At 66.4% G+C, this 20503-nt stretch overlaps 3 protein-coding genes across 3 annotated transcripts in view; 2 read left to right on the plus strand and 1 right to left on the minus strand.

The window, feature by feature from the left end:
• Positions 1-88: 88 nt before the first annotated feature.
• CHLRE_13g563600v5 (uncharacterized protein) lies at positions 89-3217 on the minus strand. Its single transcript, XM_043069217.1, has 6 exons — positions 3076-3217; positions 2455-2930; positions 2224-2329; positions 1623-1859; positions 1041-1184; positions 89-888 (listed from the first exon to the last, which is right to left on the minus strand). The coding sequence occupies exons 1-6, from the start codon at positions 3169-3171 to the stop codon at positions 853-855; spliced, it is 1095 nt and encodes a 364-aa protein (XP_042917192.1). The 5' UTR covers positions 3172-3217; the 3' UTR covers positions 89-852.
• Positions 3218-3317: 100 nt separating this feature from the next.
• CHLRE_13g563650v5 (uncharacterized protein) lies at positions 3318-6179 on the plus strand. Its single transcript, XM_043069218.1, has 4 exons — positions 3318-3479; positions 3687-4029; positions 4374-4428; positions 4507-6179. The coding sequence occupies exons 1-4, from the start codon at positions 3418-3420 to the stop codon at positions 5223-5225; spliced, it is 1179 nt and encodes a 392-aa protein (XP_042917193.1). The 5' UTR covers positions 3318-3417; the 3' UTR covers positions 5226-6179.
• A 48-nt stretch (positions 6180-6227) lies between these two features.
• The window catches only part of CHLRE_13g563700v5 (uncharacterized protein), an 18927-nt gene continuing 4651 nt past the window's right edge, over positions 6228-20503 (plus strand). Inside the window, exons 1-27 of the mRNA XM_043069219.1 lie at positions 6228-6265; positions 6409-6522; positions 6607-6668; positions 7162-7241; positions 7619-7778; positions 8323-8589; positions 9023-9328; positions 9696-10067; positions 10367-10508; positions 10797-10972; positions 11207-11461; positions 11820-11897; positions 12275-12477; positions 12812-13202; positions 13450-13511; positions 13732-13876; positions 14115-14291; positions 14738-15260; positions 15537-15652; positions 16189-16570; positions 17047-17265; positions 17590-17832; positions 18045-18281; positions 18636-18691; positions 19024-19099; positions 19355-19866; positions 20293-20367. Coding sequence (XP_042917194.1) covers positions 6262-6265; positions 6409-6522; positions 6607-6668; positions 7162-7241; positions 7619-7778; positions 8323-8589; positions 9023-9328; positions 9696-10067; positions 10367-10508; positions 10797-10972; positions 11207-11461; positions 11820-11897; positions 12275-12477; positions 12812-13202; positions 13450-13511; positions 13732-13876; positions 14115-14291; positions 14738-15260; positions 15537-15652; positions 16189-16570; positions 17047-17265; positions 17590-17832; positions 18045-18281; positions 18636-18691; positions 19024-19099; positions 19355-19866; positions 20293-20367 — 5433 coding nt within the window. The 5' untranslated portion in view covers positions 6228-6261. The remainder of the gene's footprint in view (positions 6266-6408; positions 6523-6606; positions 6669-7161; positions 7242-7618; positions 7779-8322; positions 8590-9022; positions 9329-9695; positions 10068-10366; positions 10509-10796; positions 10973-11206; positions 11462-11819; positions 11898-12274; positions 12478-12811; positions 13203-13449; positions 13512-13731; positions 13877-14114; positions 14292-14737; positions 15261-15536; positions 15653-16188; positions 16571-17046; positions 17266-17589; positions 17833-18044; positions 18282-18635; positions 18692-19023; positions 19100-19354; positions 19867-20292; positions 20368-20503) is intronic.

The raw sequence follows: 20503 nt of genomic DNA on the forward strand, positions 1-20503 counted from the left end.
GGTGAGCAGGACCAGGGATTCCAACCGCGAATCTCAGAGATTCAGACCCCAGAGTCCGGGCAAGGCTACTTCGGCAGCGACACGACCTCGATACGATTCCTTACAACGAGCAGCCATGCCCTGCTTTCCACCACATCCTACTCGTGCCATCACACCCTCGGCGCCCATTGCCTGGCACCATGCCTTGCCTGCTGGCCATCTCCAACAAGAGCGTCCTAACAAAGCCATCCTGCGGCTGCTATCCTGCCAAATGACCATATGCTTTTATTAACCTTAACATGCAAGGATCTTTCGAAAAAGCCGACTTCCCAGCAGTTCACGTGCACAAAGCCACAAAGCTCCTCCGTGGCAGGTCAGTGCACCTAGGCCCTGAGACACACGCAAACACTGTATGTCACAGCCGCTGATACACAACGTCACAGTCGCAACATGACAGCTCAATACGGCTTATCACCGTTGGTACACGGCAATCCCAACTCGTGTCTCTTTCCCATTTATTTTGTGCCCAAAGGCCCCAAAACCACGCGCAGCAATAACCTCCAGGCTTTGAGGCATGTGGCGCCTGCCACCCGGCTGCGCCCTCTAGGCCCGCCCTGCGCAGCCGCTTGCTGTGCCGCTTGCCGTCATCACTTACGCCCGTCGCGCCGCCTGCGTCCGCGGGCTGACCCTGCTGCTGGCGGCGTGTGCTCTTCCGCACCTCTGCAGCCGAGTCAAGCCCCGGTTCCTGGCCCGCCGCCCCTTGCGTCTGCTCCTGCTCTTGCTGCCGCTGCTGCCGCTGCTGCCCCTTTTCCTGCTTCAGCTCCTCCCGCTGCTGCTTCAGCCGCCGCTGCTCCTGCTCCTGCTCCCACTGCTTCAGCTCATCCCCTCGCGAGCGCGGCGCACCAGCTCCTGTGTAGGCAGCACCCCAGGGCAACCAGAGGTCAGTCAAACGGAGATACTCTGTCTACACACTTGCATCTCGCCCTGCTGTACCTCCATATAAGCCAGCTGCCCCGCGCACGCAAGCTGCAACACCCCAAATGTTCACAACAGCTCCACACCTGCACGCTGAGCGTCTTTCCGCGCTTGAGCAGCAACGCCCGCACGTCCGCCTGGCCCTCTGCCTCGCCTGCCTCGCGCCCGCCGCCGCACAGCCGCACCCGCAGCTTCAGCTCACCCCCCTCGCGGGCGCGGCGCATCAGTTCCTGTGTGGGCAGCACCACAGGGCAACCAGAGGTCAGGTACGGTCAACTAAGAATTCCCCATGAGTTGCAGCGGGCATTCTCATGCCCGTAGTGTGCCGTCAGCGCGGGATGCCGTACGTAGTTTTCAAGTGCGTGAATAAAAAAAGGGTAAAGGGCCCGAGGCGCAGAATTAAGAGGAAAGTCATACTGGACTACACCAGGCAAAAGACCACCGTGCAAACTAGGTACCAAGTCTACTGAACCAGCCAGTTTTGCCTGCGTCAGGCTATGTCCGGGCGATGAGGTTGTTCGGCCTCAGACTGTGGAGGGGCTCAGCCCCTTTTCCCGTGACCGGGGAACACTTGTCAAGTGCGTGAGTACCTCAACCTTGTGGACCTCCAGACCAGACATCCATCCCGCGCACGCGAGCTGCCCAACCCGCACCAATAATGTGCACACCTGCACGCTCGGCTCCTTTCCGCATTCGAGCAGCAGCGTCCGCACGCCTGCCTGGCCCTCGGCCCCGCATGCATCTCCACCGCTGCCGCCGCACAGCCGCACCCGCAGCTTGAGCCCCTGACGCGGCGACAGTGCGTTGTTGCGGCCCGGGAGCGGCGGTCCGCCCAGTGCCTTGTAGCCCACGCGGCCGCTGCTCTCGTGGAACATGCCGCCGCGCAGGCGCAGCACCACGGACAGCTGTGGGGCCGCACAGGCACGTGAGCACAACATTGCTACGTTGTGTGTGGTTACATGTAACATTGTGCAAGGTGGTGCACACGAAAACATTGAACTCGGTGCTGCGTCTTGAAGACGACACAGGCATCCCGGCAGAGGGACAAGGCACCCAGCCCCTGCCCACCCAGCCACGACGCGGCCCCTCTGCGGCCTGCCCCGCCGCCCTGCAGACGCTCCTGCCCATCAAATGCCTAGTCAGGTCCGGGGCGGGCCCGCCCAGACGCACGTACGTGCAACGAGGCCCTCAGGAGCCGGCGTGTTGCCCTGCTGCTTACTTGCACAGAGCTCGTTTGCTTCAGATCCCTCGCCCCTACCTCAGCCTCACCGTGGACCCCTCCAGTATGTTGTAGTCAGCCAGGGTGCGGCCGTCCTCCAGCTGCTTGCCGGCGGAGATGAGGCGCTGCTGGTCCGGCGGGAGGCCCTCCTTGATGCTGCAGGCAAGCAGGCAGGCAGGCAGAGGCGGGCACATGAGCAAAATCAGTTCAAGCGAGCCTCTTCCCTTGCCTTCCTCTCATTCCCCAGCCACGAACAACCCTGCCCGGCCCCTGTAACTTACTAAATCCAAGCCTTGACCATCTCAACAGTGCTCGTCGGTCGGAGATCCTCCAACGCGAAGGTCTTGCCGGTCAGGGTCTTGACCTGCAGCTTCAGCCGCCGCGTGTGGTTCACGTCCTTTGCCGCCAGCACCAGCGTGGGGGAGTCAAACTCAGGCACCTCACACGCCATCTCCGCCTGCAGCTGCAGCAGCACCGCTTCTGATAGGTCAGGCGGGCTTCCGGTAAAGTTTTGCCCTTTTCCGGTAACAAAATATTTTCCGGAGAAGATCCTTTCCCAGAGTGTGGCCGGACGAGCGGACGGCGGCGAGTCCGTCATGCCGGCGGGCAGGCGGCAGCGGGGCGAGCACAGCAGCCCGCTGCCGCTGGGGTGCAGGTAGGCGGTGGGCAGGTCGTGCTCGATCTTGACCAGCTGCCGGACCAGGTCGTCGTGCCACACCACCACGTCCGTCGCCTCCAGGAAGCCGGTGGCGCTCACCTGCAGGGGCGGGGAGGGCCGGGCGGGCGCAGGGGAAGGTGATTGCTGGTGCTCGCGGGATGGCATTCAGTGAAGATAAGCATGGGCCCAAGTACGTAACGCTCGCACGAGCCAGGACCCCGGAGCGGATGAGCAGCAAACGCACCAGGCTAAGGTCATCGCCACCCTTTAGGGCTGCCCGTGCTCGCCGTAGCAGCTCCACGCGGTTGAGAAGCTCCCTCCCAGGGTCCAGCTTCAGCATCGCATGGACGCCCGTGTCCACCCGAAGCGCGCGCACCGTCAGTATAGCCATGACAATAGTTGTATGCAGATAGTTGTTGGCAATGTATGTATGTGTTGCTGCCAGTGCAAGGATTGCTGGGCCATGCTGCCAGTGTAGGGGTGCTTTGGACTAGGCTTTGGACAGTTGCTGCCAGTGCAAGGGCCATTTCCAAAATTTTGGTCTATTTTTCCCCCAGGTTGATCGCCCACATGCATGTATTGTTAAATGAACGCGAAGTACGAAGATGTGGACTTTTGGCGCGGCGTCCTGAGCGAGGAGGACCGCCGGTGAGGCTTAATGCTCGCGTTAAGGCTCGCGCTCAGGGCCAGATGCAGCATACTGGCCCCATATTGTGGTCACGTTGCAAATCCTTGGAAGCGCTGCTGGAGGCTCAACAGAAACCTCCCGAAAGCACACCGCATGCCGCACCCATTTCCCAACCTTTCCCCACGGCCTTTCCCCCTGCCCTTCTCCCTCTGTACCCGCCTCCACAGCCGCGCCAGCCCCGAGGTGCAGGCCCGCTTTGAGGCCGCCGAGACCGACACCAGCCTGCGCTGCTGGATGGACGTGGCCAGCGAGGTGCAGCGGGAGGTGCTGCTGGACGCGGGTGTGCCGCCACACGACGTCACACGCGCCCTGGCGCTCATGCGCGCCGCGCCCTACCGCCACCCCGAGCTGCAGCCCCTGTGTGTGTACCACCGCGCCACCCGTATCAGCAAGCAGGGCAGCTGCCGGCAGGGCGACACGCTGCCGCCTATGCCGCTCCTGCGGCTGGTGGCGGCGGCCGGGTCGGGCGGTGGTGCTGGTGGGGAGGCCGGCGGGCCCGTGCTGCAGGAGGTGGGTGGGTGGAGAATGGAGCGACAGGGACAAAGTTGGCGTGTGACAGCAAGGGAGCCCGCGACGAGCGGGTGTGGATGTACGGGACATGGTGGCGGGCACACGGGTACGCCGGTGTGGTATGGGCGGTGCCCAACCCCGCTGCGGCGCAGGCCGCCCCAAAAGCTCCCGCCGGCCCTTGCCCCCCTGCTCCCGTCTCCAGCCCCGGCCTCGGAAACCCCGCCTCGTGTACCAATACCACCAGCTCCTTGGTCCCCCCCCTGTTCTTTGGAAGTAGGATTATAATGCCTCTCCCCTCACCCATGTCCCCTCACCCCCTCCCCTCGCCTCCCTCCTCCCCCCAGGCCGACCTTATCTCGGTGTGCCGGCCGCACGATACGCACCTGCTGGTGGCGGCCGGCTCCTACTCCTGACCGCCCTTCCGCGGCGTGGCCCCGCACCTGCTAGAGCTAGCCGCCGGCCTGCGCAAGTGCGCAGCCGGGGGCAGCAGCAACAGCAGCAGTGCCGGGGGCGACGCCGAGGCGGGGGCCGCAGCGGCCGAGGGCGGCGACAGCAGCACTAGCGCCAGCAGTGGCGGTGGCGGTGGCAACAGCGAGATTGGCGCTGCCCGGCTGAGCGCTAGCGTGGCTCTGGTATATATTGCTGAGGCGCATGCGGAGGACGAGTGGCCGGTCCGCAGCAGCCGCTACAACGGCGGCCGCGGACCGGTATGTCTGCGCCAGAGCGCCACCAGCGCGCAGCGGGCGGCGCACGCGGCAGCGTTTGCAGCGGCGTTCGGGCTGCTGCCGGGGCCGCAGCCGCCGGCGGGCCGCCGCTGCGAGGAGGCGCAGGTGGCGGCGAGGAGGGCGGATAAGTCAGGGAAGGCAGAGCAGGGGCAGAAGCAGGGCTGCAAGAGGCCGGCCGCGGAGCTGGGGCAGGACAACCAGGAGGAAAAGGAGGAGGAGGAGGAGGAGGAGGAGGAGCAGGAGCAGGAGCGGGGAGAGGACGCGCCGTGCCCACACGAGGCTCTGCTCCCTGTGTTTGTGGACCCTGCTGAGCGCGAGCCCTTCAGCGCCGCGCTGGCGCCCTGGCCGGCCCGCTACTACGCCTTCGAGGTGCCCAGCCGCAAGCTGGTGTTTGTGAGCCAGCCCTCCGACGCCGCGGACGTGGACCTGGCGCCGCTGACGCGCTGGATGATGCGGCAGGGGCTGGTGTAGGGCGGTAGTGGGAGGTTGGTGTTGTTGTGGTTGTTGTGGTTGGTGGTGGGAGGTCGGAGGATGTGGGGTGCGTGGTGGCGAGGGGCGCACCGCTTGTGTGTGTACCGAAAAGTGACGCAGCGGGACAGCGGGATGCAGGACCCCATCAAAGGTGAGGTCGAAAGATAACGTGGGAGCAGGATGCGGCGGAGCAGCTTTGAGGCTAGCGAGGTTGCCAGAAGGCAGTGCAGGCGGGCACGTGGCATGACGCGCGGTGCGGTACAGGCGCAGAGTCAGAGGCGCACGTTCCCTGTGCGGCTGTGGCGGCCCCGCAAGCGCTGATGGACACACACGGTTGCCACCGGACTGTGATCGGCAACTGCGCTGCGCCCAAGCGCAGTACAGAAAGGCTTTGGGGCAGGCGGTACGTTACGTTGTCATGTACAGCTGCATTGGTCAGTACAGCAGGCGCGCATGCAATGGAGCTTGCGTCTTGGTGTTGTGGATGCTTTGTTGGTGAGAGTTGCGTGGGAAACGCTGGCATCAGTACTGGCGTACTGGCATCTCTGGGTCTGCCACCGTGCCGGCCGGCTTCCATGAGCGCGGATGGCGCAACTGTGAGAGTTTGATTTGTGCGATTCGGAGCAACCGCAATTGCCGAACCTCCTCAGGTGTAGCCTTCCGTGGACGCCATCCTTTGCCATGTCGAAAGGTGCCATGAACGAGGCTGGTCGAGGCGAAGGAGAAGGAGACGTGGGCGTGCCATGTCGATGAGAGCGTGGCATGTTCAAGTAAATTTAGTTCAAATGTTATTACGATGGAACTTATCGTAGCAGCGGGCGACCCCTGACAGTGGGCAATACGCCCGGGGCGACTGCGTGGTCTGTCTAGCGACTGGGGTGACTGCGGCAGCCGATGCCGGGCGCCCGGGCCGTTGGCCGCCCCTTGTCGTTCTCGCTCCACTCAATCGAGATAAGCAATTGAACCTGCATCCTCTACACATTTTGTATTTCTGTTCTACGCGGGGCATAGTTCCCTGGCCGCTTGGGCCATTAATATGGGCGACTTCGAGTTCGAGTAGGCACCCTGCGCTTACGGCGCGCTCAAAGGAAAAGTAGTAGTACCAGTGATCTTTGCTTTCTGAGACTTTCTGGCTCTTAAACTTTCCAGGGGTTTTCCCACGACGAACAACGCGCGCTCATAGTTGGAGTAGTTCTTCCACGCGCCTGTGCAAATCTCGCTTTGGAGCGTGATGTTGGTGATGATGCATGGCCTGTAACATCATACATCGGTAGTGTTACAGCGGCGAGCAGCACAAGTGAGGCATGGGCGCAATGCTGACAATTTTGGTTTGGTAGAGCGCGTTCAGGCATGTGACGCAGCTGCTCTCATGGTGCTGCAGTGGGCTGCGGCGTTAGCAAGAATGCGCGGGCCCCCAGTTTTCAGGCGACGGAGACGTTGCAGGTGCGTGCGGGTGCACTGCCGAGGCAGGGCCGCCGCATGGCCGCACTCGGGTTCGGGCGCACATGCCAGTGCGGCTAGGAGCCCAAGCGCGCGCGCCAGGGCGAGCTACCCCAGTAAATAGCAGCCGCGGGGTCAGAGCTGGGCTTTGAGGCTTGGATAGGAGAGGGGGCGTGTGAAGGGGGTGGACGCACGGTGGGGGTGGGGGGCGGGGGCGGGGAGCCTAGTGGGACTTCGGTTGCATGGGTGTGGAGCATGTGGATGCAGGTGGGTGCTGGGCGTGTGGGTGCAGGTGGCGGCCACTGCCAATGCAGGCTACACGCACACAAGCGCAGCCCAGCCAGCCCTTGTGTGGTGACACCGTGCACAGGGGACCAGCACCTCAAACACGCGCGTGTCCGCTTCCCTCCCTCCCACTCCTCCCCCACGCCCATCTCGCCGCGCCCTCCCCATCCCCCTCCCCCCCCAACCAACGCCTGTGGCGTCTTCCCAACAGGATGAGGACGACGAGGCGCACTGGCACCTGTACGTGCCCTGGGCACACGAGGACGCAGACCTGGGGCTCAAGGCCGACAGGTGGGGCTGGGGGGCGGGGGGGCTGGGGGGCGGGGGGGCTGGGGGCGGGTAGCCGTTCATGTGGAGGACGGATTGATTCATCACAAGTATGAAATGCCGACGTCCAGGGGGGGGGTGCAGGGGCAGGGGCAGGAGCGGGGTACGGCACGGGACCCACGAGATGGGCATGATGGACATGAACACGGGGGTGGGGGTGGGGCGTGGGTGCGCTGATGTGGGGGAACACGTGTAGGGAACATGGACGACACACGTTTGGGGTGGAGGGCGTGCGCCTGCGCTGATTGCCCGACTGGACACCAAGACCACTCGCAACCCATTCACACCCTCCGCCCCCACATCCCCACAACCCCACATCCACGCGGTGCTTCTCTCCACAGCCCGAGCCCCGAGGCCGCCGCCGCCGCCGCCGCCACCGCCGCGCGCCCCCCGGGCAGCGGCGCGGTGCGGCTGTCCTTCCTGCTGGACTTCGTGACTCAGCGGCTGCCGTTCGGGGAGCCGCACATGGCCACCTGGGCCGTGGTGCACAGCATCATCCAGGTGGGAGGGTGGGGGGTTGTAAACACCAGCCCAAACTAAACCAAACCCGATGTAACAGAGCGAGGAGGAGAGCGTGGCCGATGCTTGACAACGGAGTGGCACGCGACAATAGTTCCCATCCCCGAAATGCACCGAGTTCCCAGTTTCCCAGCAAACCATCCCGCAAACCGGGGGGTTTTAGATACTAAACCGAACCCAATGCAGTAGAGGGGGGCGAGGGCCGGGTGATTGTGTGTGTTTATGTATGTGTGTGTGTGTGGGGGGGGATAATTGCCGTTTTTGTGGAGAACGGAGTGAAAAAGTCACAAGCATGAAGCGCCGACGTCCAGTGGGAACAGCAGGAACATAGTGGTTAACGCCGGGGGGGGCCGTGGGCGTGGGCGTGGGCATGAGGGCACGCACCACAGGTGGTCAAACAGCCCGAGAGCGCGGAGGCGCGGATCCCCCCGGGGGCCTTGAAGCCAGGGCGTATCTAACCCACTCCGTCTTGGCCGCTACTCGCGCCCCCCCCCCCCCACCCCCGCCCCCTACCTGCCCTGCACAGCCCGCCACCGCCGGCACCTCGGGCGCCTACGTGGCCCTGCCCGACATGGCCGACGCCGCGCAGCCGCCCGCCTCCACAGCGCCCTACTACTTTGTGAGCCACGCCTGGAGCCGCCCGCTGCGCGAGGCGGCGGCGCTGCTGGCGCACCACTTCCGCGGCCACGACCCGCGCAGCGTGTGGGTGTGGATGGACGTGTTCGCGCTGCGGCAGGAGCCGTACGGCGGCAGGGCGGGGCCGGACCTGGCGGCGGTGGAGGCGGCGGTGCGGGTGAGAGCGGGCGGGGGCGTGTGTGTGTGTGTGTTGAAGAGCACAAGGAACGAATACGTGCAACGACTGTGCATGCGATGCTGTAACATGACAGGATAGGTGGGCGCGTGTGTACGTGTGTGTTTCCGTGTGTGCGTGTAAGGGAGCACCAGGAAGGCGTGTTTCGGGTGGGGCGTCCGGGTTCTCAGTATGTGGGTGGAGGTGGGGTGAGTAGGGCTGTGTGGAGCGCGCTGGGTGATGTGGCCGAGGCTGTGGCGGGCGGTGCCGGCTCGCTTGCCCAGCACGGCCGGTATTTAACACACACAAGCACACACAAACATGGCTTTGTACATACATACACACCTCTCTGTGCGTGTGCGCTGCTTGTTTTCACGACTGCGCCCCACCACCCTCACCTCCCTCCTGGTCCCCTCCCCCCATCCCCCCACCCCAGCGCTCCGGCGGCGTGGTGTTGTGTCTGGACGAGCTGGCGGCGGCGCTGCGGCGCACCTGGTGCCTGTACGAGGCCTGGCTGGGGGCGGTGGCGCCGCCGCTACTGATGGGGGAGCAGGAGGAGGAGGAGGGCGCAGCAGGGGCAGCAGGGGCAGCAGCAGGGGCAGCAGCAGGGGCAGGAGGGGCAGGGGCAGGAGGGGCGGCAGCAGCAGGAGGAGGAGGGGTGGGGGCGCTGCCGCCAGTGGGTGTGACGGCGCTCACGCCGCGGGCGCTGCTGCCGGAGGAGCGGGCGCGCCTGTTCAGCAAGGTGTGGGCGCGGGCGGCGAGGGAGGGAGGCAGCACTGGGGGCAGATGCGGGAGGCAGGGGGAGGCGGGGGAAGGAATCATGTGCGTGTGTGTGGGAGGGGATGGATGAGAATGTGTGGGTATGGATACAACACATTGGGCCCGTTGGCCCGAGGAATGTGGGTCAGTGAAGGAGTGCGTGGAGGGCAGCGGAGGGGCGGTATCGGCATCGGCATGAGAGGGCATGTGCAAGCAGTGAACCGACCGGCCCAACGCCACTCGCGACAAGCCGCTCCTCCGCCCGCCACTGGCGGCGCGGCGGCGCACAGGACTTGCACCCATCGCCCCACCCCGCCCCCCTGCTCCTCCTCCCCCGGCACCGCCCACAGATCGACGTACGTGAGTCGCGCTGCAAGTACCGCACAGACCGAGACGCGCTGCTGGCGGCGGCACGGGCGGGCGTTACAAACCTGGCAGGCGGCGGCGGCGGCGCAGCCGCAGCCGCCGGCGGAGGCAGTTTGGACGCGGTCAGTGGCGTGCTGCGTCTGGCGCTGTCCCTGGGCCCCCAGGCGCCAGGGCCCTACCCCGAGCTACACCCCGGCCCCAGCAGCAGTGGCAGTAGCAGCAGCGGGCCGGGCGGCGCGGCGGCAGTAGCTGCGGGCGGCGCGGCGGGCGGGCGCCTGGCAGTGGTTCCGGAGCTGTGGGACATGCGGGTTGTGGATGAGTGGCTGGCACTGCCGCAGAGCGACAAGCGGCACCAGGCGGGTACCTAGGGGGGGTGGCTAGAGAGGGGGTGGCGGGGGGGGGGGAAGTGGCCTAGGGGGGTGGCGGGAGGTTGGAAGGGGCGAAGGCGGGGTAGGGAGGGGCGAGGAGTAGCCGTCCATGCAGAACAGGGTGATGAAGCCCCGGGGGATGCTGGTAGCGAACGGCGCCGCTTCCCTTGATTGCACACGTAGACACGCACGTGCACACACAGGCACGCACGCACACACGTAGACACCCGCTTGTCGTTTTACCAACACACACACACACACACACACACACACACACACACGCACAGGCGCTGGTGCTGTACGGCCCGGCCGCCAGTGGCAAGTCGGTGGCGGCGGCGGCGGCGGCACACCACCTGTCCCGGCGGCACGGTCTGCCTGTGGCGGCGCACTTCTGCTCCGTCAGCGACGTGCGCAGCCTGTGCCCCATAGGTGAGGGCCAGGAGGGCGTGGGGGAGGGCGTGGTGTGGAGGTGGAGGTGAAGCGCGGGTGTGGACGCACGCTGCCGACCTCGACCTCACCCCTTGTCCTCATCTGACTCTCACGCACGCACACCCACATCCCACACCGGCGGGCGGGCTTCGTTTTGTCGTATTCAAACACACATCACGCATCGGTCCGTTTTTATCGCGCACGCACGCACACACACACACACACACACACACACACACACACACACACACACACGCACACGTGTGTTGCTTGCCTTCACTTGCACAGGCCTGGTGGTGGATCTGGCTCTGCAGCTGTCGCGGCTGCCGGCGCCGCTGGGCCCGCGGCTGCTGCGGGCCTACTCCGCGCTGCCGCCGCCGCTGCTGGCGGACCTGATCAGCGCCAACAACGGCCCGGCGCCGGTGGAGGCGGCGGTGGAGGCGCTGCTGGTGCAGCCGCTGCAGGTGCGCGGCCCGAGGCGTGATTGGGTACTGAGTTGGCGGGTGGGGGGATAGGGGGGGATAGGGACCTGTGTGGTGCATAGGGGGGGCCCGGGTGTCGTGTGAGGCTTCCACTCGTGTGGTGTGTTTTGCCTGAGCTCAAGGTACGCACATGCGGTTGCTCTTGGCCCTCTTGGTCCTCACTGACAGTCCCGTTGTGTTGTCATGGGCGGCTGTTCTGTCCTGTCCGGCCTACAGAAGCTGCAGCAGCCGGACGACGACGATGAGCAGGACGAGCTGGACGACGAGGCGGCGGCGGAGGCGGCGGCGGCGCGGCTGGGTCGCGGCGGCGTGCAGGCGCACAACGACGACGTGGGGCGGCCCGGAGGTGGCTGCGACGAGGAGGAGGAGGAGGCGGGAGAGGGAGAGGGAGAGGGAAAGGGAGGCGGCGGCGGCGGACTGGGGGGAGTGAGGTCCATGCGTGTGCCGGCCCCGCGCTTCACTATGCCCAAGGTGCGCCGTGATGCGGCTGTGTGTGTGGGGCCGCTGTGGGTGGTGGTGGGGTACCGTACATTCTAATCCCAAAACAAACGACCCGGAACCCTAGAGCGCGTAGGAGAGGGATTTACACTTGTTCTTGTTGGCGGTCTTCAGTCTTGTTCATCTGGTGGTGGGGCTGCATGTCCTGTGGAGGTCCTGTGGAGAGTGGGCTGGACGTGGCCTGCCAAAGGCAGCTCGTGACCCCACACACGCCTGCACGCGCGCACACATGCGCACAGCTGCTAGTATACGCCGCCTGCCTCCTGACCCAGCCAGCCAGCCCCGCCACCGCCCCTGCTGGCCATCCCCCCCCCTCGCCCCCCCACCCCAGGCCATCATCCTGATCATCGACGGCATCGACCAGGCTGACGGCGCCATTGTGGGTGGCGCCGCGCCCCACGACAACCAGGTGCGTATGTGTGTGTGTGTGTGTGTGTGTGTGTGTGTGTGTGTGTGTGTGTGTGTGTGTGTGTGTGTGTGTGTGTATGTGTGTGTGTGTGTGTGCGTGTTAGTATGGCCCCTTGTGCTTCTGCACATACACACACACACACACACACATTTGCACACATTATCCTGACCCTGCAACCCCCAAAGGTTAAGGCCAAACCTCGTCCGCGCTTTGTAGGCTGGCTCTGGGTCTCGGCTCCTTTGGCCCCGCGTGCCCCCTGCCCGCTACAACTTCACTTCTTACTTAGTCATGATTGTAACACAAACATAGACACCCCGCACACACACTACCCCCACCCCCAAATCCCTACTCCCCGCCACACGCACATGCCCGCACAGGTGCTCCAGCTGATTGAGGAGCAGCTGCCCAAGCTGCCCTCCTTCTGCCGCCTGCTGCTCACCAGCCGCTCCCTAGCCTACGTGGTGCCGCGCCTGGCGCAGCGCCTCACCCCCGCCGAGGCCGGCCCCGCGGCGCTGCGGGCGGCCGGCCCCTTCGCGCGCAACATACGCCTGGCGCTGGCAGCGGCAGACCCCTCGCTCACGTGAGGCCTAGTTAGAGAGGCACAGCCAACAAGAGGGTTGGAGTCACTGACGGTTGTGGCTCGATCACACACTCTCTCAGACCGCAAGGCGCTGTGAGAGCTGCGTGGGTGTGGAGAGGAAGGAAAGACACAGTGCCCTGGGACACGGTGCCTTTGCCTACCCATCTGACACGGTGCCTTTGCCTGCCCATCCATGGACCCCATGGCCCCCACGGCGGTTACGACGCGCATGCTGTACCATTGGCCACAACTTCGCTTCTTCTTGTTTCATCATGAATGTAACACCCCATGTACAAACACACACGCGCACCCCCCCCCCCCTCCGCACCCGCAGTCGGCGCCAGCGCGCCGCCACCGCCTCGGGTCTGGTGTCGCGCGCTCAGGGCTCCCTGCTGCACATCCAGATGGCGCTGGCGTACTGGGAGCTGGAGCGCGAGGCCGCGGCGGCGGCGGAGGAGGAGGAGCGGCGGCTGGCGGCGGCACTGGCGGCGCGACAGGCGGCAAAGGCGGCGGCGGGGGCCAGCGGCCACTCGACAACCAATGGCGGCGGCGCGGCGGCGACGGCAGCCGGCGGCGGCGCGTGGTCGCTGAGCGGCGGTCTGGGGGCGGCGGCGGCGAATGGAGGGGGAGGCGGCGGAGATGGAGGGGGAGGGGGAGGGGGAGGCGGCGGAGGGCCGAGTCTGGAGCGCACCGCTACCAACAGGAGCACTGGGTCCAAGTGGCAGGTGGGTTGGGCGGCTGGGCATGTCGCTGTGATAGGGCGTTCCGTTTGAAACGGGATGTGATGTTGTTTGTCTCACCGGTTTGTGTGCATTGGGGACATGGCTTGGTCGCGATGTGCCGTCGCTGCTAACAGCACGGGCGCCGGTGACCGCCGGCCCACTCAACCCCGCCGCTCCAACACAATCCCCACGCTCCTCCTCCACCACCCCCCTCCACCGCCCTCCTCCACCGCCTGTGTGTCCTCTGCAGCTGTCTCTGAGCGAGCTGCCCTCCAGCCTACACGGCCTGTTCGAGAAGTACCTGGGGCTCAGGTGCGGGCGGGGCGGGCGGGCAGGGAGGCCGGGCGGGCGGGTGGCATATTTTGTGGCACTTCCGTCTCACGCCTTACAGCCAACATGCGCTCTAAGCTGCTGTGTAATGACCCGCAACTACTATCCGCCCAAAGATTCGACATCCATACGTGTCATGGGCGAACCCCCAAGTAACCAACCGCAACCGCAAACACGCACGCACACGCACACTCCCCTACAGGCTGCGCATGCTGGAGTCGTCGGAGCTGCGCCACCGAGTGGCGGCACTGCTGGCGGTGCTGGCGGCGGCGCGGGAGCCGCTCACCGCAGTGCAGGCGGCGGCGGCGCTGTCTGGCGGCGGCGGCGGCGGCCCGGGCGGGCTACAGGTGCGGGTGCCCACCCCCCCACACACACACACCATGTCTTTGCGTAACGTTTTCCTTGTGCTCTTTAACACACACACCCGTGTATTAGCGTCAGCTGCTCTTGTCGTGCTTAAGAATTGCATCTAGCAACTCCGCTAGTCGCTCTTCGCTCACTCACACGACGTACGCTTCTGCCCTTCCTCCACCCACCACACCCACCACGCCCACCCCCCCCACACACCGCACACGCCCCCTGCAGCCCGCCGTGTCTCTGTCGGGCCAGCCCCAGGGCGCGCTGGGTCCGGAGCGCCTGCTGCGTGACCTGGCCCGCCGTGGGCTGGGGCTGCTGGTGCGGCTGCGCGGCGGCGGGCGGCGGGCGGGGCACGCGGGGGCGGAGCTGGTGGTGCTGCACAGCGCCGTGGCGGAGTGGCTGCAGGTGCGCGGGTGCGTGTGTGTGTGTGTGTGTGTGTGTGTGTGTGTGTGTGTGTGTGTGTGTGTGTGTGTGTGTGTGTGTGTGTGTGTGTGTGTGTGTGTGTGTGTGTGTGTGTGCGTGTGTGGTGGTTGGGGCGGGGGTAGCTCATTCCAATCCAACAATGAACCATTGCCAACCCATATAGCAGGGAGGAGCGGGGTGTACAGGGGGGAGGGTAGTATGCCCGATCCCAACGAACGCGGAGGGGGGAAGGACAGGGGCGGGGAATGAGGAGCGGGTATACAAGGCGGGGGAGGCAGGGGCTTGGCTGCACCGGAGGCGTGGGGTTGCGTGGCAGGCTGGCGGCCACGCGCACGTGGCCGCATAGGGCGCGACCAGCAAATGCACCCTTGCCCCCCCCCCCTTGCCCGTCCCTCACATTCCTATGTTGCTGACATCCTGCCCCCCAGGCCAAGCCGCGTGTGCTGCTGGGCGGCACAGTGGTGGTGGACGTGGCTGCTGGCCACCGCGCCCTGGCCGCATACTGCCGAGACGACAGCCTGGCCTGCCTGGACCGCGGCCGACTGGCCCCACACCCCTACTCCGCCCGCCACCTCTTCCTACACGTGGGCCTGGCCGCCCTCGCCGCCTCCGCCCCCCACCACGACTCCCTGTCGCCCATCTCAACAGTCACCGGCACAACCGCGCGGTCCTCCGCCGCCGCCTTCCGCCGCCGCTCCAGCACCAACTCGGCCGCCAATGCGGCGGCGGTGGCGCTGGCGACGGCGCTGGCGGCGGCGGCGGCGGCGGCGGACTGGATAGGCACGCTGGAGCTGCTGCTGCAGCGGCTGGACCTGTGGGGTGCCATCTACACGGCGGGCGCGGGCGCGGCGGCGCGGTGGGTGGTGATGGCGCTGGCGGCCCTGCCCATGTGCACCATTCCCTCCGCAGACCCCGCCTGCACGGACTCGGTGCTGCTGATGCTGCTGGCGGGTGCGTGCGGGCATTTGGGGGGGGGGCTGCGGGGCTGAGGGGGTGCGGCTGGAAACAGGGGGGTGAAACTGGGTGCGGGGCTGGGGCTGGCAATGTGTGGGGATGGTTCACACATGGCTCTCCCTCTCTCTCTCTATCTCACGCGCACACACATGTGTCTCCTACACGCGGGCAATCTTTTTGTTGCGTCCAACACACACACTCACACTCACACTCACACACGCATACACACACACACACGCATACACACACACACACACACACACACACACACAGAGACGCGGCGCTGGCTGCTGCTGCATCACGAGCGGCTGATGTGGTACCCGGGCGCGGTCATCGCCGCCGCCGCCTCCATGCCCGACGAATGCATCCTGCGAGGCAGGGCGCTGGAGGTGAGGGGGGCGAGGCCGGCGGGTGCGGGGCCGGCCGGGGAGGGGGGCAGGGGCTGTAGATACCAGCCCAAACTAAACCAAACCAAACTAAGGCGAGCGGAACACAGGTAGAGGCGTAAGTTGCAAGCCATAGTCCTTATGGGAGGGGGCCGAGGATGGGGGAGGAGAAGGAGCGGGAGGAGCGGCGGGAGCGGCTTACCCTTAGCAGCCCCGCAGCTCATCCGGCAGTGCATGGCGGTGAGCCCCCTGTCCTGTACTGGGCAGGACCAGGACTAAGGGCGCGGCGACCCAATGTCCGTTGTCCGTGTGTTGTACCCCCTGCGGCCACCCCATGGTGCACCCCACCCACTGCAGTGCACGTCTTCCCGAGTTATCTAACATGCATGGAACCCCCCACCCCAGTGCAACCCCCACTCCAGTGCAACCCCCCCCCCTTGCGCCTCGCCGCTTCCCACCGATTCGTAACCGATTAACCACCGCCATCATGCCTGGATCCCCTCCCCTCCCCTCCCCTCCACCCCCTGCCGCGCGCGCAGTTCGCCGCCGGCTCCGAGGCAGCTGCACGGCAGTACGACGCACGTGGCCGCGCCGACTCCACAGGACACGGCAGCGCCGCAACCGAAGGCGGCGGCGGCGGCGGCGGCGGCTGGGGCTGGGGCGCTCCTATCTCCACCCTACTGCAGCTCTCCTCGCCCGTGCAAGCCGATGGGGGCGGCGGCGGCTGGGGCGGCGCTGACGGCAACGCTGACGGAGGCGGCGGCGGCGGCGGCGCTGCCTGGCCGTCTGACGGGCACAGCCTGGTGCTGCTGAGTACGGGCGAGCGGTGGAGCTGCTGCGTGCAGAGCCTGCGGGCGGGGCCGGGGCGGGTGCTGGGGGCGGCGATACAGCCGGCGGGCAAGCTGCTGGCGACACTGCACGGTGGGTGGTGGGGCCGGTGGGGGTGGGGGTGGGGGTGGGTTGTAGATACCAGCCCAAACTGGGGGTGGGATTGGTGTGCGAGCAAGTCCGCTAGCGGGTGCTGTTTGGAGTTCCATGATGGGACGTGAGATGCCAGCATGCGGCGGCGGTGGGGGAGGGGATTGAGCTGGAGCTCGTCCGGCACCCTGCGTGTGCACATGCTGCATGTGCTGCCAGCCATGCGCGCACCGCAACCCCGCACTAACCACACACACACACACACACACACACACACTGTCTTTGCGCAACGTTTTCCTTGTGCTCTTTAACACACACACACACACACACGCACACACAAACACACACACACACACATCCCCTGCCCGACACCTGCTCCTCATCCCCCTTCAAGCCTTACAACCCCCCGCCCACCTCACCCTACCACCCTGCGCCCCCCTCCCGGCCTCCCTGTATCTCCGCCGCCACCCGGCACGCAGACGACGGCCGCGGCATTGTGCTGTGGGACCTGTGGGGCGCGAGGCCGCTCATGACACTGGCACACAGCCAACACCTCACGCCGGCAGCGGCAGCAGCAGGAGCAGGGGGTGGGGGTGGGGGTGCAGGGGCGCGGGGCAGCGGCTCGGGCGGCTCGGGCGCGGCGCGGCCCAGTGCGCTGCTGTTCACGCCGGACGGGCGGCGGCTGCTGTGCGCGGCGCGTGAGTGTGTGGATGCGCGTGCTGCGGGGCGTGGAGGGGGTGGATGGAGGGGGTGGTGGGTGCAGGGGTGGTGCAGATGCGAGGCGGAAGGGGTCCGGCGAGCATTCGGGGCGGATGTGGTCTGGCGAGCATTCGGGGCGTTCTATTTGCGTGCCTATGAGGAGAAACCTAAAAGATATTTACGGTGGGAGCAGCCATAAACACGCCAACTCGCTGACGTGTGTGTGTGTGTGTGTGTGTGTGGTTGTGTGTGTGTGTTGAAAAAGAAACAACAAAACGAAGCCCGCCCATTGTGTGTGTGTGTGTGTGTGTTTTGACACGCAGGCACGCTCATGGTGTGGGAGGTGTCCACCGGCCACCTGCTGCTGGAGCTGCACAAGCCGCCGCCGGCAGCGGGCGGGTCGGGCCGGCTGAGAGGCGGCGGCGGCGGCGCGCGCGGCCCGCAGTCCGGTGGCGGCGGCGGCGGCGGCGGCGTGGCGGCGGCGGCGGGCGGGGATGTGGATGTGGATGGCCACGTGACGGCCATAGCGCTCAGTCCGGCGGGCGGCCGGGTGGCGGCGGGGCATGGTGAGGCGGCGGGGTGCTGCAGGCTCGTGCTGCAGGGGGGTTAGCCGTTTGTGTGGAAAACGAGGAGTGAATATATCACAAGCTTGAAATGCCGACGTCTGGCGGGGAGGGTGCGTGCGTTTGGCAAGGAGTGAGGAGCAATGACGAAGTGTACCCCATCGATCCCCCACCTCACCTCCCACACCTCCCACACCTCCCCCACCTCCCCGCAGCCAACGGCGCCACGCGCGTGTGGGACGTGCCCTCCGGCAAGCTGCTGTGTTGCCTGCCGCCGCCGCCGCACCGCCGGCCCGTGACCGCGCTGGCCTTCGCGCCGCCGCTGGGCGCCGCGCTGTGTGTGGCGCACGGCGACGGCGCCGGACCCGACCTGCCGCTCATGCGCGCCAGTGCGGGGGCGCCGGTGGCGGCGGAGGAGCTCGGTGACGTGCCCACTGCGCTCATCAAGTCGGGTGAGAGGCGCGCGTGTGTGTTGTTTGTTTGGGTGTCCCACCCCCCTGCTCCTCCGGCACCCCGGCGAGTGCGGCTCTTGGGGTTTACGCCTCTGGTTCAGGCGCCCGAAACGCAAGGCGCTCGAATGCAGCCGTCATTCCCCCCAGCGGTTTCGCGGTTCTGGGTCAGAATTGAGTCGGGTTTGGCGAGTACCGCATGCGCCCTCCTCCTCGCCTGTCATACGCTCCTGCTACTCGCACACCCGCCCCACACAAGGTTGCCTGCCGTCGACCATCTTCTTAGCTAATCATGAATGTAACCCACCCACCCCCTCCCGCATCCGCCCCACCCCCCACTCACGCACCTGCCCGCAGACGAGCTGACCATACACGTGTGGAAGGTGGCACCAGGCGCACCTAAGGAGCTGGAGGTACCGGCGGGCGGGGGGGGGGGGCGGCACTGGGATGGGGGGGGCGGGGGGCGGGGTGTCCCGAGCATTCCCACCGAGGAGGGAGGCAGGGGGGGTGGCCGGGTGTGCAGGTGGTCGGGGTGTGGCGGGAGAGTGGTGTGGCGGGGAGGGGCCTGCACACGGGACGGCCTTACCACGACGACACAAACGGACCGCGCGTCGCACCGGACACCCCGCCTCGCCCCATGTAACTCGTGGCCCATTTTTACCCCTGACCCGCCCACTCGCCCAACCCCGACCCCTCACAATGTTTTAACCGTGCAACCCCACCCCCACCCCCGACCCCACCCCAGGTTCTCAAGGGCCACACGGGCCGTGTCAACACACTCGCCTTCTCCACACACGACCTAAACATGATCACCGGCTCGGGTGAGGCGGGCGGGCGCGGGGGGGGGGGGCGGGCGGTGAAGCGGCGTGACTCAGAATGGAAACAGAGCGATCGCGCGCCCGCCTCAGGACACAGGCCTCAGGACAGAGGCCTCAAGACACACCACCAGAAAGGCCTCACTCGAACGGACGCAGATGCCCCGCCTACAACTCTTCGCACGTTGTGTTTTCACTTTGCTGTTATCTCTAACCCTCTTCCGCGCCCATGCACTCGCACACTCTCATTCTCTCCCCCAGCCGACGAGACGGTGCGCACCTGGTGGGACGACCCCATCACGCCGCAGTCCGACTACCGCCAGCTCTTCATCCTGGGCGGCGCGGGGCAGGGCGCGGTCTACTCCCTGGCCTTCACACCCGCGCCGCCGCCGCCGCCGCCGCCGCCGCCACAGCCCGCCGCCAGCGGCGGCAGCGCCAGCGGCAAGGGCGGAGACGCCGCGGCGGCGGAGGTGACGGAGACGCCGCTGCTTGACTTCGCGGCGCCATCATTTGCATCGCTGGCGGCGGCGGCGATTGGCGGCGCGGTGGCTGCACGTGATCTGGACGACTCAGATGACGCATCAGTCAGCACACTGACGACCAACGCCGGCGCCGCCGCCAGGGCCGCCGGTGGCGTGGCGGGCGAGGGCGTGGATCGGTACGGCGGTTACGATGACGACGAATCCAAACCGGATCCAGACGACCTGCCGGTCATGGCGTACAGCACTGGATCCGGCGTGATCCGGCTGTGGTCGCCCAAGGCCCAGAAGCAGGTGCGGCGCACTGCAGTGTCTGTGTATGTGTGTGTGTGGGGGATTAGTGGGTGGTGGTGGCGCAGTGTGTGTGTGGGGGGGGGTAAATACCAGCCCAAACTGAACCTAACCACGCTAAAACGAGCGGAGCACAGGTAGAGGGGAGCGGGGGCTGGGCGCCTGTCTGGAGGGTGCTTGCACGACACCACGTGCTCACACCGGCCTCCACACCACCAGCTGCGCTCATTGTCAATGACTGTGGCCACACATACGGTGTATGTATGTCTAAAAAGCTGTGGCGTTACGCTACAGTGACCCCATTCATGTCCCCTTTTCCCCATTCATCACCACCACCTCCTCCCCCTTTACAACCTCCCCTCCCCCTCCTTCGCACCCCACGCTCCCTCTTCCCCCTCCCCCCTCCCCCCCTCCCCCCTCTCTCTGCAGGTGGGCCTGCTCCGCGGCATGGAGGGCCCCGTGCACTCGCTGTCGCTCACCGCGGACGGCCGACTGCTGGCGGCGGCGGACAGCTCGGGTGAGGAGGGGGAGGGGGGGGAGGGGAGGGGAGGGGAGGGGGAGGGGGAGGGGGAGGGGGAGGGGGAGGGGGAGGGGGAGGGGGAGGGGGAGGGGGAGGGGGAGGGGAGGGGAGGGGAGGGGA

The sequence above is a fragment of the Chlamydomonas reinhardtii genome, chromosome 13, assembly GCF_000002595.2.
Source record: "Chlamydomonas reinhardtii strain CC-503 cw92 mt+ chromosome 13, whole genome shotgun sequence".
Taxonomy (NCBI): domain Eukaryota; kingdom Viridiplantae; phylum Chlorophyta; class Chlorophyceae; order Chlamydomonadales; family Chlamydomonadaceae; genus Chlamydomonas; species Chlamydomonas reinhardtii.

Excerpts from the sequence above, each read along its gene's own strand:
- CHLRE_13g563650v5 (XM_043069218.1), top strand. The coding sequence starts at position 3,418 with ATGAACGCGAAGTACGAAGATGTGGACTTTTGGCGCGGCGTCCTGAGC. Across the intron at positions 4,030-4,373 it reads GCGGGCCCGTGCTGCAGGAG|GCCGACCTTATCTCGGTGTG; the intron begins GTGGGTGGGTGG and ends TCCTCCCCCCAG. Across the intron at positions 4,429-4,506 it reads GCACCTGCTGGTGGCGGCCG|CCGGGGGCAGCAGCAACAGC; the intron begins GCTCCTACTCCT and ends GCAAGTGCGCAG.
- CHLRE_13g563600v5 (XM_043069217.1), bottom strand. The coding sequence starts at position 3,171 with ATGCTGAAGCTGGACCCTGGGAGGGAGCTTCTCAACCGCGTGGAGCTG. Across the intron at positions 2,330-2,454 it reads ATGGTCAAGGCTTGGATTTA|CATCAAGGAGGGCCTCCCGC; the intron begins GTAAGTTACAGG and ends GCTTGCCTGCAG. Across the intron at positions 1,185-1,622 it reads GAAAGGAGCCGAGCGTGCAG|GAACTGATGCGCCGCGCCCG; the intron begins GTGTGCACATTA and ends CTGCCCACACAG.